Source organism: Cheilinus undulatus, linkage group 2 (assembly GCF_018320785.1).
Source record: "Cheilinus undulatus linkage group 2, ASM1832078v1, whole genome shotgun sequence".
Classification (NCBI taxonomy): Eukaryota; Metazoa; Chordata; class Actinopteri; order Labriformes; family Labridae; genus Cheilinus; species Cheilinus undulatus.
The window spans coordinates 35,505,914-35,519,930 of record NC_054866.1 but is presented as its reverse complement, the minus strand read 5'-3'; the positions used below and the strand labels follow the sequence as shown (position 1 = coordinate 35,519,930).

Below are 14,017 nucleotides of genomic sequence, written 5' to 3'. Positions count from 1 at the left end.
TTTTTTTTTTTTTTTTGGATACTGCAATAAATTTCGCACCATGAACTTGTGACTATGCTGTTATTGTACTGTGAGATTTAGATACCGTTACAATCTCATTCAGCGCATCCCTAAAACATGTTATCTTCCAAATAAATAGTTAGGATTGTATTTAAATTATAATACTGAGGTTTGCCAAAAAAAAAAAAAAGAGGTAGAATATTCAAAGCAAAAGAGTGTCCAATGAACACTGTTGAAAAACCATCGGTTTCACATGATGGTCATGTGGAGCTTTAAAGGGATACTTCAACATTTTGGCAAATTCGTCCATTGCCATAATTCCTATAGTCTTAGTTATAGGTTTGTTACCTTTAGTTGTCGGTGCAAGCTGATTTTAAGACCAGCTGCTGCCGACTTCGGACCTGCTGTGCCAACTCAATGTAAGCAGACGGTATTCCAGCTTTCCCTCATCAAACTCATCAAATACACAATCCAACAACCCCAAAATGCTCTCGTGGACAAGCTGTGACCTGCACATTCACCACTCTATGAAATAATAATGTATAATTGTGTAACATTACGACACATGAAGCAAATACTCTGAACTATTTCTTGAGTAAACCACTGAGCGGAGTGACACAGTGCAGCAGCCATGCCTGGAGTGTAGTTCTGGCTTTGCATTTAGCTTTAAAACATCTCCGTTTCGTAATGTTCCATGATTATCTCATAGTGTGGTGAATGTGCAGGTCACAACTTGCTACGAGAGCATTTTGGGGTTGTTGGATTGTGTATTTGATGAGTGTGATAAGCGAAAGCCAGAATACCATCTGCTTACATTGAGTTGGCACAGCAGGTCCGAAGTTGGCAGCGGCCGATCTAAAACCAGCTTGCACCAACAACTAAAGGTAACGGACCTATTACTAAGACTATAGGGATTATGGCAATGGATGAATTTGCCAAAATGTTGAAGTATCCCTTTAAAATAAACTTTGACATAATTTGGCATCAAGTCTTCCATGCAAAATGTGTTAAAATTTATGGTCCATCTGACCATTCCTTTAATATCAAGGCAATTCTTTAACACTATGGGCTATACTGAATTGTACTGATTAATCAATAAGTGCTCGGACGTGTAATCACATTTTGTACATAATGCCTTATATGCTATCCACAGTGTAATCAAAATACCATCATGCACCATCAAAATCTTTTAAAAAACAACACACAATCATAACTGCCCTATCACACTCATCTGTGATTGGTTAGTCAGAGATTAGTCGGCATATAAGTCTATTCTGTTCCTGACCTTGGTGGCTCTGCCCCATCATTAACTGGGAGAGCACAATGCCTCACGTGGTAACAGATCTGGTCTTTATGGGGCTCCTGTTCACATTTGGAGCAGCAAAGAGGAAAAGCGCTCCTCTCTGTCGGATTCTCGGGAATCCAGAGCCCCCCCTGTTGTCTAAGGATGGAGATATGGTGATTGGAGGAGCATTTTCAATCCACAGCAAAATCACACAACCTCCACTTACCTTTACAGAGAAACCTACACATCTAACATGTTCAAGGTAACTGTCAGAAATGTACTGAAGTGCTTTGTGTCTAGTTCTGTCACTGTGAATACAAGATTTTATCCTGTTTTTTTATGTCAGGGTAAACCTCAGGGAGTTCCGGTTCGCTCAGACTATGATCTTTGCAATTGAGGAGATAAACAAAAAGGAATTTCTTCTTCCTAATGTTTCTATTGGATATCGTATTTATGATAACTGTGGCTCCACGCTATCATCAATGCGTGCTGTGATGGGCCTGATGAATGGCGGTGAGTTAACAGTGGGAAAGATTTGCTCAGGGCAATCAGCTGTTCATGCTGTTATCGGGGAGTCTGAATCTTCTTCTACCATCGTGCTGTCCCGCACTACTGGACCGTTCAAAATACCAGTGGTAAGAGGGATATCTGTGTGTAGGAAGAGGTATTTTAAAATCAAACTCTCCTTATTCAGTTCTTCTGTTTGTGCATTCTCAGATAAGCCATTCAGCTACTTGTGAGTGTCTGAGCGACAGAAACAAGTACCCCTCTTTCTTTCGGACCATTGCAAGTGACCTCTACCAAAGCCGAGCTCTCGCCCAGCTGGTCAAGCACTTTGGCTGGACCTGGGTCGGTGCAGTCAACAGTGACAGCGACTACGGCAACAACGGCATGGCAATCTTCCTCTCTGCAGCTCAGGAGGAAGGAGTGTGTGTGGAATATATAGAGAAATTTCACAGAGCAGAGCCGGAGAAACTCACGAAGGTGGTAGAAGTGATCCGAAAGAGCACTGCTAAAGTCATCGTTGGTTTCCTCGCTCATGTTGAAATGAACAACCTTCTTAAGCAGTTGAGTCTGCACAACGTCACAGGCCGGCAGTTCATTGGTGTGGAGGCCTGGATCACTGCCAACAGCCTTGTGACTCCTACCAGCTTTAGTGTGCTTGGAGGTTCACTGGGGTTTGCTGTGCAAAAGGCTAATATAAGTGGCATGGAGGACTTTTTAATCAAAGATTTCTGGGAGACTGAGTTAAAGTGCAAGGATGCTTTATCAACTTGCAATGAATACCAGGATCTACTTGATTTCAAAGATTATTCTGATGATGTGGCTGAGCTCAGATACTCCAGTAACATATACAAAGCTATCTATGCTCTGGCACATTCTCTGCACAGCATCCTGAGGTGCTCAGAAAGTAATGGTTGTGACAAGACTGTTAAAGTAACTCACCAGCAGGTAAAAAAAACCCTGTTGTTCACTTTAAATGTACAAGAATTGCAAAGTAAAATGTTCACACTTTGTCAAAATGATTTTCAGGTCGTGGAGTCTTTAAAAAGGGTCAACTTTACCATTAAGAACGGAGATCAAGTGTGGTTTGACAGCACTGGAGCAGCCGTGGCTCGATATGAAGTGGTGAACTGGCAGCGGGGATCAGATGGCTCAGTCCAGTTTCAACCTGTCGGCTACTATGATGCCTCACTCCCTCCTGGACAGAAGTTCGTCCTCAAGACTGAAGCTATAACATGGCCTGGGGGGAAAACAGAGGTAAAAATCTTCAAACCTTTTATAAAATACCATTTAAGTTTCTGACTATTCAAAATAACTCATGCATCATTTTCTTCCCTTTTAAAGTTACCTGTATCAGTGTGCAGTGAGAGATGCCAACCTGGAACTCATAAAGTCCTTCAGAAAGGGAAGCCAGTCTGCTGCTATGACTGTGTACAGTGTACAGAGGGAGAAATAAGCAACAGCACAGGTATAAGCACCATAGACATGAGATATAGCCATCTGATTACATCATTTGTTTGCCAGACATTGTGTATCATATTAAAGGCTGCTATGGTAAGATATATTATTTACAAAAGTCTAATTTAACTCATTAAAGTGACAGTCTGATATTTCTATTACAGATTCAAATGACTGCAAAAAGTGTCCCGACGAGTATTGGTCCAATCAGCACAGAGATGCATGTATAGTGAAAAACATTGAGTTCCTAAGCTACACTGAGGTTATGGGTGTAATACTGATATTTTTCACTTTGTTTGGTGTGTTTCTGACTTTAATTGTTGTGATTCTGTTCATTATATATAAAGACACTCCCCTGGTGAAAGCTAACAACTCCGAGCTGAGCTTCCTCCTGCTCTTCTCCTTAACTTTATGCTTCCTGTGCTCTCTCACTTTCATCGGCCAGCCCTCTGAGTGGTCCTGCATGCTGAGACACACAGCATTTGGCATCACCTTCGTCCTCTGTATATCATGTATTCTTGGCAAAACTATTGTTGTCTTAATGGCATTTAAAGCCACACTTCCAGGCAGGAATGTGATGAAATGGTTCGGGCCTGCACAGCAAAGAATCAGCGTGCTGGCTTTCACTCTGGTACAGGTTTTAATCTGCATACTTTGGTTGACGATAAAACCTCCTTTCCCATTCAAAAACATGAAACACTACAAGGACAAGATCATCCTCGAGTGTGCCCTGGGATCACCTGTGGGCTTCTGGGCTGTCTTAAGTTACATCGGGCTTCTTGCTCTCTTGTGTTTTATTCTGGCCTTTCTGGCTCGAAAGCTGCCCGATAATTTCAATGAAGCGAAATTCATCACCTTCAGCATGCTGATATTCTGTGCAGTCTGGATCACATTTATCCCAGCATATGCCAGCTCTCCAGGAAAGTTCACTGTGGCTGTGGAGATATTTGCCATTTTGGCCTCCAGTTATGGGCTACTTTTCTGCATTTTTATGCCAAAATGTGTCATTATTTTGTTTAGACCTGAGCAGAATACTAGGAAACACATAATGGGCAAAGCATCAACTAATGATATACGTTATTAACAAATATAAACAATATCTATGTATCTTATCTTATGCTTTGTCTTTAAAAGTTTAGTGTTTATCTTTGCACCTTAATACTTCGTTCAAAACAGAAATCTTAGCTGGACAGTTTTTTTCATTTAGTCTGTCTTGTATGAGAATTGAGCAGTTCCTCTTGTTACGGCTTATCTGTTAGCTGTAAATATCACCAGTAATATTTATGTCTACCAATATAATAATTCATATTCATCGAATATCTAGAGAAACAAATATTCCGTTGTCAATATTGTGCTTCCCTAGAAAAATGTTGTCAAATTCAATCTTTATTTTAGGACATTTTTAAGGGTATAATGATTCATTTTTGCATTTATGGCTTTTGAAAAGGCTTAAATTAAGTATGTCAAACCTGCTATCTATGATGTCATGCTAGTCAGTGTCCTTTTTAATATCAAGAATCTAGACTACGCTTCAAAACAAATACCTTAAGTCATATGTAAAAAACATATACAGTACTTTGCAGAACTATTAGGCATGTTTGGGCCAAATGTTGAGGCTGAAGTAAAGTGTAGATCTGCCAAGTAAGCTACACTGGATGTCCTTGCATATTACCAGGGGCATGGGAAAATAATCTGTACAAAAAATAAATAAATAAATAACAAAGTGCACACCTTTTAGGTGGAGTAAGGGGTGGATGTGGCAAGTAATCATGGCCAAGGGCAATGGTTCCCAAAGTTGGGGCCAGGACCCCCACTAAAGACACTAAAAAGGGGGTCACTGTATGCCTTCCATAGGGAAAAAAAAAAAAAAAATTACTATTATTGAATAAATATATGCATAAGATTAGCTAATTTTAAAATAAAACTATAGAAATAAGATTACATTTATACTTCTCCATAAAATTGAAGGTTGCACACAATTCTCCTACTCTTGAGGGTGCACAGCTGTGTGCCTTATCCACTTCCAGAGAGAGTGGGGGTCCCAAGGTCTGGCATAATTATTTTGGGGGTCTCGAGCTGAAACGTTTGTGAATATTTGGTCTAGTGTACTCTTCTGGCAGGTAGTTAGGATTTTCGCAACCCCTGGTTGTGCTGTGGATGTCCCAAGGTGCCTGAAAACAACAGGCGTATTATCATGGGGAAAAGGCCTAGACAAAAGAAATGCCATTGAGCTTGACCTTGGCTGCTGAGCAAGGCACATGTATGTGGAAATGTGTTGAGTTTGACTCTCCAGTTGTGGCACATTGGGCCCAGTGATGAATCCTTAGCACCCTACATGCCTAAAAAAATGCACATGACTGTATATGAAGTTGATAAGCAGATAGACCCTAACACTTCTACTAATGGATCATTTTATTGGAACTAAAGACTGAAAACCTGTCCTTTTTTATTATCATCATCCATATTTTACAATGCAGCAGGAGGTTTACTGAACTCAGAATTACAAGTGCATTATTTGTTTTTATTCCTCTTAAATAAAGATTGAAACCCTGACTGCTTGTGTCTTATACTTAACCTAGTTTCTATTTACCTTTTTTGGGTCTTCACAATGTGGTTGACACTTCTCAGTCTCAACTGTGCTACCCACTGCATGTATGCAGTCTTCACATAAGCATAATGCACATATTATTCATAAGTATGTGTATCACAGGAAAAAATGTTGGAACACTCTTTCTTTTCAAACATGAACACCTACTGTATGCCCACTAATGCTATTGTCATTTTATCCGTCTGCCTCTGTATGGCTGTTTGGCTAGAATGGTTTGGATTGATTTGTTCAGATTATTTTTTAAAGCACAAAAATAATCCCAGTTTTTCCCACTTTCAATATAAAAGGGCCAGAAACCAAAAGTAGACATTTTACAATCATAATAAAGTAAACCATCCTGTCTCTTCCAGGCTTATTCAAGCATTTTCAGTAAACAACCACTTTATCCTGTCAATGCTAGTGTATATAGGCTATACTGCACTTATCAAGAGCGTTCTCAATGCATCATAAAAGAGACAATTTAAAAGAAAATAAGACTCATTCTGCCATCTCTTACTACATACATTATGTACACCACATATCTCCACCTAATTCACACTGTCACTGGGGGCGAGAAGTGGGGTATGCCTTGAGTCAAGCATTCAGTCACTCACAACTGCAGTGTTACTGTTTAACCTAACAAGCTATTTGCTCTGTGAGAGGAAGCTGAAGTGCCATGAGAGCACTCATACATGCACAGGTTGACCATGCAAACTCCTCATAGAAAGGCCCTATCAGATGGAGATTTGATCCAGGAATCCTTGTTGTGAAGTGACAATACAAACCACTGTATCACTGTGCATCCCTGAATCATTCAGAGTAGGGTCGGGGGGGCAGATGGTCAAGTGGTTAGGTCATACTCCACGTACAGGGGTGGCATGGGTTCCAGTCTGGCCTGAGATTCCTCTCCCCAACTCTCTCATCCCTGTTTCTGACTCTGTTCTCGCCTCTTAATGTCAAGACCTACCCTCTTTGTATAGTGTCATGAGATATCTTTGGTTATGAATTGCTGCGATATAAAGAAATAAAAATGGACTGACTCTTCAGTCCTTCAAAATGACATCTGGTAGTTCACATGGTTTATGTCTGGAAGTTATGTCAAGGCCTTTCTCAAGGTCATTGGTCTGTGGTTTTAACTAACAAAAATCAATCCACTAACAAGCTTAGTTCATAAAATATTAATATCCAAGATATTTTCTCTATGTTTTTGAAATCTCAATGGTGTAAATGGGTAGGTCCCACCTGCGATATAAAAGCACTTTGAGTGCTTTGAGTGTTTGAAGCAAATGCTCTTCACAGCTTAAAACAGTTCAATTTGGACAGGCCAAATGAATTATCAAAGTAAATACATATACATAAACACACATATACATAAAACTTGAAACACTTCATTTTGCACACAAGAGAGGGAGGGACCAATCACATTGTGGCATCCTCAGATTTGCTCCCAGGTGACACTAAAATAAAAAAATCTAAAGCAGAGGCAGCTTATTGGTCTAACATCATCACATGCGTAATTTGATTAGATGACCTTTGTTTAACATCAAAAAGAATAAAGCTCATCCTGTTTAGGAGATACTCATTTTTTCAGTGGTAGAAAAACTTAGCAGAGCACAGATTCTTGATTGCCTTCTCTTTTACCAGATGTGTGATTGTGCCTTTAAAATGTTCCTGTTTGCACTTTTTATTGGCATGTTTGGAGCAAAAGAAGACCCCATGCTGTGTAAAATGCTGAGAAGCCCTGAGTTTCCTCTTTTATCAAAGGAAGGAGATATAACAATTGGGGGAGCCTTCTCCATTCATAGCCAAATCTCAGAGCCTTCACTCTCCTTCACGGGCACACCAGAGCCACTAACATGCTCCAGGTACTATTTGTTGCTTTCTTAAACATGGTAAAGATACATTAAGTCTGAAAACTATTCTTGAAAACTTGCTACTCCTTTTAGGATCAACTTGAGAGAATTTCGTTTTGCTCAAACTATGATTTTTGCCATTGAGGAGATCAACAATAGCAGCTCTCTGCTGCCTAATATTTCAATTGGTTATAAGTTATTCGACACCTGTGGTTCAACGCTGCCTTCCACAGGAGCAGCAATGGGTTTAATGAATGGACAAGAAAGAAGTCTGGGAAAAAACTGTTCCAGCCAGTCATCAGTTCATGCTGTCATCGGAGCCTCTGAGTCTTCATCAACAATTGTGATGCTACAGATGTTAGGAATATTCCAAATACCAGTGGTATATATGTTGTTTCTTCTTTTGCATGATTATTTCCTGTTTCTTAAAGGCTTGCTCTTGACACTCAGGAGTTCTTGTTTACTAAATGTGATGTCAAGCCAAAATGTTGATATCCAATGGCTGCTTTTAAGGATTTTTTAAGATTCTAAAGGATTAAAAATGCACAGATTCATTGATGGCTCATCAACAGTTTGTTACTGTATACGACAATGCAAAGTGCTGTTTTCTTTCTTTTTCTCCTCTTTTATTTTCAATAGATCAGCCACTTTGCTACTTGTGCCTGCCTCAGTAACAGACAGGAGTACCCGTCCTTCTTCAGGACCATACCTAGTGACTACTACCAGAGCAGAGCCTTAGCCAAACTCGTAAAGCACTTCGGCTGGAGCTGGGTTGGGGCAGTTAGAAGTGACAACGATTACGGAAACAACGGCATGGCAACTTTTATTAAAGCAGCGGGTCAGGAGGGGGTTTGTATTGAATACTCTGAAGCAATCTCAAGGACAGCTGATCGTAGTGAGCACATTGCCCGGGTGGTCAGAGTAATCAAAAGTGGCACTGCAAGGGTTTTAATTGCCTTCCTTGCCCAAGCTGAAATGAATATTCTCCTCGAGGAAACCCTGAAGCAGAACCTGACTGGGCTTCAATGGGTGGGCAGTGAATCGTGGATCACAGCAGGCCATTTGGCAAATAAGAGGTACTCAGGAATCCTGATGGGGTCTCTGGGCTTCACCATAAGAAAGACAAAGATAACAGGCCTGCAAGAGTTTCTTTTAAAGGTCAACCCAAGACAGAACCCTCAGAACAATCTACTAAGGGAGTTCTGGGAAGCCACATTCAGCTGCACTTTCCAATCCAGTCAGCTGGGTCAAACCCAATGCTCTGGACATGAGAGACTACAGGACATTGACAATCCATATACAGACGTGTCAGAGCTGAGGATATCTTCCAATGTGTACAAGGCTGTGTATGCTGTGGCTCATGCCATGCACAGCATGTTGAACTGTGGAAAAAGAGGAGAAATGAGTGATCGACCATGTCTTTGGAAAGATGGCTCTAAGTCAGGAGAGGTGAGAGGCTGCCTTCACTGTTTGTTTATTTTTCTCCCATAACAGTTACCTTTATGAAAGCTATTTCACTGTTGTCTCCTTCTGTTAGGTTGTGAAACACCTCCAAAATGTTAATTTCACTATTCTTTCTGAAAGGCAGCATTTTGATGAAAATGGAGACCCTGCAGCTACTTATGAGCTGGTGAATTGGCAAAGAAGCCGAGCAGGAGATACAGTGTTTGTGGGTGTAGGGAGCTATGACGCTTCTCTACCAAGTGGAAAACAGTTCACCATGAATGGCATTGACATCATTTGGGCTGCAGGATCCAAAAAGGTGTTGAAAACTTTATGTACGGCATACATACTGTGACACTCAATCTTTCTTTGTTTAGTGCCAACTCAGAACCAAAGTTACCTTGAGACACTTTACAAAGTAGGCAGGTCTAGAACTAGAAAGACCCAACATTAACACCATAAGCATATGACTAAGCAACATAAAGTAAAGTTTCAGTGGCAAAATGGGGTGCAGTATGGGAATCATGAGGTCAATTAAAAAGGAAAAATCTCCAAGTCATCTTTCAAACGGTTAAAATGCCATTATTGTCACAGAATGATCATATAGGCTTAAAAAACAACCAACTTTTTGATAAAAGCTGGATACCAAAAGCATGGGAAAGTGTGTTTTTAAGGTCTACATGCTGGAAAAAGATAGTGTAGACACTGCCTTCAGAGTCATTTTCTCAATGACTCATACACTCCATGTGGTAATTGATTTATATACAGTATAACTCAGGAAAAGGTTGAGGGACTTCTTATTGTACTCAACATTACTTCCAACTTTCAAACAAAAACTCACATTTTAGTGAAGAAGGAGTCTCTTGCGCTTCAGCCCCCCCACAGGTGGAGGTTGCTGCTCTCACAGAGGACCAGTAACATACAAAGAATGTTTTGGTATAACTCAGATGAAGACGCAGTGTGTGTTGAAACATTAGTCCTTTGCACCTGGTTGAATTGCAAAGCGACTCGTTTGCTCCAGTAACTTCTTTGGATTTGCTTGTGAGAAAGTAGCCACTCAAACATCATTTGTATAATGATCTCAAAATTATTTATTGGCCCAGTGAGGTGTGCTTATGCTGAAGTTCAACAGACACTTTAACAGAACAGCTTCCATGCATGTAGAGAAGCTGATTCAAGGGATATTTGGATGATCGCTTGAAAAAGTATTTTACCAAATTATGTTATGCATGAAATGTACGGCTAAATAATACTGACATAAGATCAGGCACTTGCAAAGAGAAGCTTTAGGAGGCAGAACAGAAGCACTGTGTGTATTAAGAGAGCACATGGGGGCACACATTTGGACAGTAGAGTTTAAATAATAGGTTAAGTAAAATAAAGCAAATTCTAAACATGCTGAAATGAACTTAAAGAAAAGCACTTTTTATAACCTTTATGTTTCAAAACCTTGGAAATAATCTTCTAAACATTATATTTTTTTTCAATAAGAAAAAGCTGCTTGAACCGTAAAGAAACAGAATTACCACCCTAAATTACAGATCGCATGGGATTAGTATGTGGACCTCTGTGTGGGCTGAAATTTGGTTGGTAATTTGACCCGGAATTTCTTTTCTGCAAATGGCAGACGTGGTCAATTCCCACAAGCTAGAAAACACAGATGCCCTGTGCAATTACTACAAATTAACAAAGGTTCCTTGGTAAAACTGTTCCTGTACGAATAGGGCTTTAGTTTAGTTTTCCTTATTGAAAAAGGTTATTGATAAAACATTTCTATCCCGTGTTTGAATTGACAAAATTGATATTGGTATGATTTTGCTTAAATTGCATTATTTATGGTGTAAATAATACTGCATCCTTTTGATTCCTCATATCCTGCAAACCAGCCCTCCTCACTGCTTTCTCATTGTTTGGTCCCTTAAAAAGAATTTAATCAAATTCTGATTTCTGATCTCTTCCCAAGGGAAGGAATATTATTCTACTGTTTCAAAATGAATGAATTTGTCTAGAAAAGGGTAGGCTTTTATTTCCTGCAAATAAAAGCCCCTAATGGGAATATTTTCTTTACAAGTTGGGATAAATGTTCTACATAATAAACAAAAATGCTTTTTATTCATCCACAGACCTAAAAACAGTGAAACTGGGGGAAAAAAATGCAGTAGTCCCTTAATTTATTCCAGAGCTTTATTCAAAATGTTTGTGAAATTGAGGTTGAAACTTAACCCCTGGGTTAACAATCCACAACACCATCTGTGCCCTTGAATCTAGAGTTTAAAGCATACCATACTGTTGATTAACTTTAAAGAATATATTCAAAATTGGTTTAAGGAGTAAAAATAATGTACTAATGAGCTGTGGTGCCGTTACAGAGGCCAAGGTCCGTGTGCAGTGAGGGTTGTCAACCAGGTTTCCGGCAGGCTGTGATTAAAGGCAAACCCATCTGCTGCTTCTCTTGCATCGCCTGTGCTGCTGGAGAGATCAGCAATTCTAGTAGTGAGTAGAAGTTTTCCAAACAGCAAATTATCATAGATTTTCTGAAACAAAATCATTGCTGTGAATGCTGCAAGCACCCACAGGTATTGTTGTTCTGCGCTGAAATTCTTTATCGTTTTTCTTCCGCTCGCTTTTTTTGGTATGCTTCTTCTCCTACAAAATTCAACCAATTCAAACCATTCAACCTTTAAAACATTCTGCCTAATTTGGAATGGCACAGAATGACTTTTCTAAGAAATATTCATTATACTTTCTGAGATATTTGGCTATTTTCAAAAAATTTGGGACCACTGAAATGAATGGGTAGAATGTTCAAACTAGGGTTCAACTGCTGAAATTCAAACATTTTTTAACCCTCCTTCAAAACCTTAAAACTCATTCATACTTACACTTACAGACTCCATTTAATCTCTAAAATATGCACAAGAAATTTAGCTATTTCAGTATGATTCAGCTTCTTCATATCAGTCAGCATTTCTTCATAGTGATCTTTCAAAGTTCATAAATGTTTTATCAGCCTTAAGGTCATTTCACATTCATTTCAATGGGATAGAACACACTGACAGTTAGAGTGGAGGCTGGTGTGATTGTAGCCAGAAACCTCGTTGAATAAATTGCGACTGACACCACAAATCTAACACCACACACAGCAAAATCATATTAAAATTGGCCTACTGTTGCAGGGTCACAGAAGTCTCTCCCATCTGCCACAATATTAAACTTTGAGAGAAAATGCTGAGTAGAGCTAGAAGAGAGGACTTTTTTAACTTGCTGTCCTGGCCACATTTCTCACCCAAACAACTTGAAATTAACACAACTGCTTCATCAAAGCCTTGTCTTTCTCACAGTGTGATCCGTTTAATGATAGCTGTTACGGTCTTGACACAGTGACCTGAGTTTCAGAGCATGTTTTCAGTCAGATCCCACTAAAAACCCACTAAACTGAGGTGAGTCTCCTGGCTCCATGGTAACAAGTGCCTAACACTGGAGAGTCTGGGTTGGATGAGCAGGTCAGCGTCAGACGTTCAAGAATTTCTTTAGCTTCTTTCAGGGATCTTTTCAACCCAGCATTAGCAGTTCGGCACAGCCGTTTAGCATTTCAGCATTCACAGCGCAATTTCATTCTCTAGTTGCTTTCTGCCATTCCTCCAGTTCTGCTCGAACAAACTGCTTTCAATGTTTCTTGTTCCCTTTCAGGTTCTGCAGAGTGTTCCCAGTGCCCAATTGAGTACTGGTCAAATGAGGATCACAGCCAGTGTATTCCAAAGACAATTGAGTTCCTTTCTTATGGAGAAACCATGGGGGCCCTCCTTGCTGCTTTCTCACTGTTTGGAGCAAGTTTATCTCTTGTGGTGTCATGTATTTTCTTTCACTTTCGTCACACACCTCTTGTCAAAGCCAGTAACTCGGAGCTGAGCTTCATGCTCCTCTTCTCCTTGACTCTGTGCTTCCTGTGTCCTCTGACATTTATTGGTCAACCCTCTGAGTGGTCCTGCATGCTGCGACACACAGCTTTTGGTATCACCTTTGCCTTGTGCATGTCTTGTGTTTTGGCTAAAACCATAGCAGTGGTTAATGCTTTTAGAGCTAAGAGGCCATCAAACACAGTCCTTCAATGTTCAGCTTCACTGCAGAGAACGAGTGTTCTCAGCTGTACTTCGCTGCAGGTGTTAGTTTGTTCACTTTGGTTAAGTCTTGCTCCACCTTTCCCTTACAAAAACACAGCTCATGTCATTGAAAGAATTATTCTAGAGTGTAGCTTGGGTTCACTGATTGGCTTTTGGGTGGTTCTGGGGTATATCGGACTCCTGGCTGTGCTGTGTTTTGTCCTCGCTTTTCTGGCTCGAAAGCTGCCCAATAATTTCAATGAAGCAAAATTTATCACCTTCAGTATGCTGATATTCTGTGCCGTCTGGATTGCTTTCATTCCTGCATATGTCAGCTCTCCTGGGAAGTTTACTGTAGCTGTAGAGGTATTTGCTATTCTGGCCTCCAGCTTTGGCCTTCTTTTTTGTATATTTGCACCTAAATGCTATATTCTCCTTTTAAAACCAGAGAAAAATACCAAAACACATATGATGGGGAGAAACTGGGCCTTGTCAATAAAACCATAAACAATTTTTGTTTGAAAAATGAAAAATGAAATGAAAAATTTATGAAAATTGAAAAACGGAGATTTTCTCTAGAGCTTCACTGCTATCATAGAAAAGTTATAGATGCGACCCCTGAATACAAAACATGTCCTTTTTTAATCCTCATACATAAAGAAAAACAACTCGCTGACTTTTAACCCTTAAAGCCTGAATACACAAATTATAGCCAGAAAATTCAAATTTTTTGAAACTGAAATGTTTATTTCACTTTCTACTGAAATCCCAAAAAATCAAAATTTCC

General features: G+C 39.8%; 2 protein-coding genes across 2 annotated transcripts; both read left to right on the top strand.

Annotated features, from left to right (window-relative positions):
* Positions 1-1,012: 1,012 nt before the first annotated feature.
* On the top strand, positions 1,013-4,331 carry LOC121518471 (extracellular calcium-sensing receptor-like). The gene is made up of 6 exons (XM_041800799.1): positions 1,013-1,547; positions 1,632-1,920; positions 2,003-2,737; positions 2,819-3,046; positions 3,134-3,257; positions 3,412-4,331. Exons 1-6 carry the CDS (start codon positions 1,324-1,326, stop codon positions 4,329-4,331), a joined length of 2,520 nt encoding a protein of 839 aa, XP_041656733.1. The 5' UTR covers positions 1,013-1,323.
* A 3,180-nt stretch (positions 4,332-7,511) lies between these two features.
* On the top strand, positions 7,512-13,737 carry LOC121516807 (extracellular calcium-sensing receptor-like). The gene is made up of 6 exons (XM_041798220.1): positions 7,512-7,699; positions 7,781-8,069; positions 8,327-9,136; positions 9,225-9,449; positions 11,500-11,623; positions 12,821-13,737. The coding sequence occupies exons 1-6, from the start codon at positions 7,527-7,529 to the stop codon at positions 13,735-13,737; spliced, it is 2,538 nt and encodes an 845-aa protein (XP_041654154.1). The 5' UTR covers positions 7,512-7,526.
* Positions 13,738-14,017: the final 280 nt, after the last annotated feature.

Coding starts and splice junctions, on each gene's coding strand:
- LOC121516807 (XM_041798220.1), top strand. CDS start 7,527: ATGTTTGGAGCAAAAGAAGACCCCATGCTGTGTAAAATGCTGAGAAGC. Junction 8,070..8,326: donor GAATATTCCAAATACCAGTG/GTATATATGTTG, acceptor TATTTTCAATAG/ATCAGCCACTTTGCTACTTG. Junction 9,450..11,499: donor GGGCTGCAGGATCCAAAAAG/GTGTTGAAAACT, acceptor GTGCCGTTACAG/AGGCCAAGGTCCGTGTGCAG.
- LOC121518471 (XM_041800799.1), top strand. CDS start 1,324: ATGCCTCACGTGGTAACAGATCTGGTCTTTATGGGGCTCCTGTTCACA. Junction 1,548..1,631: donor ACACATCTAACATGTTCAAG/GTAACTGTCAGA, acceptor TTTTTATGTCAG/GGTAAACCTCAGGGAGTTCC. Junction 3,258..3,411: donor AGAAATAAGCAACAGCACAG/GTATAAGCACCA, acceptor TTTCTATTACAG/ATTCAAATGACTGCAAAAAG.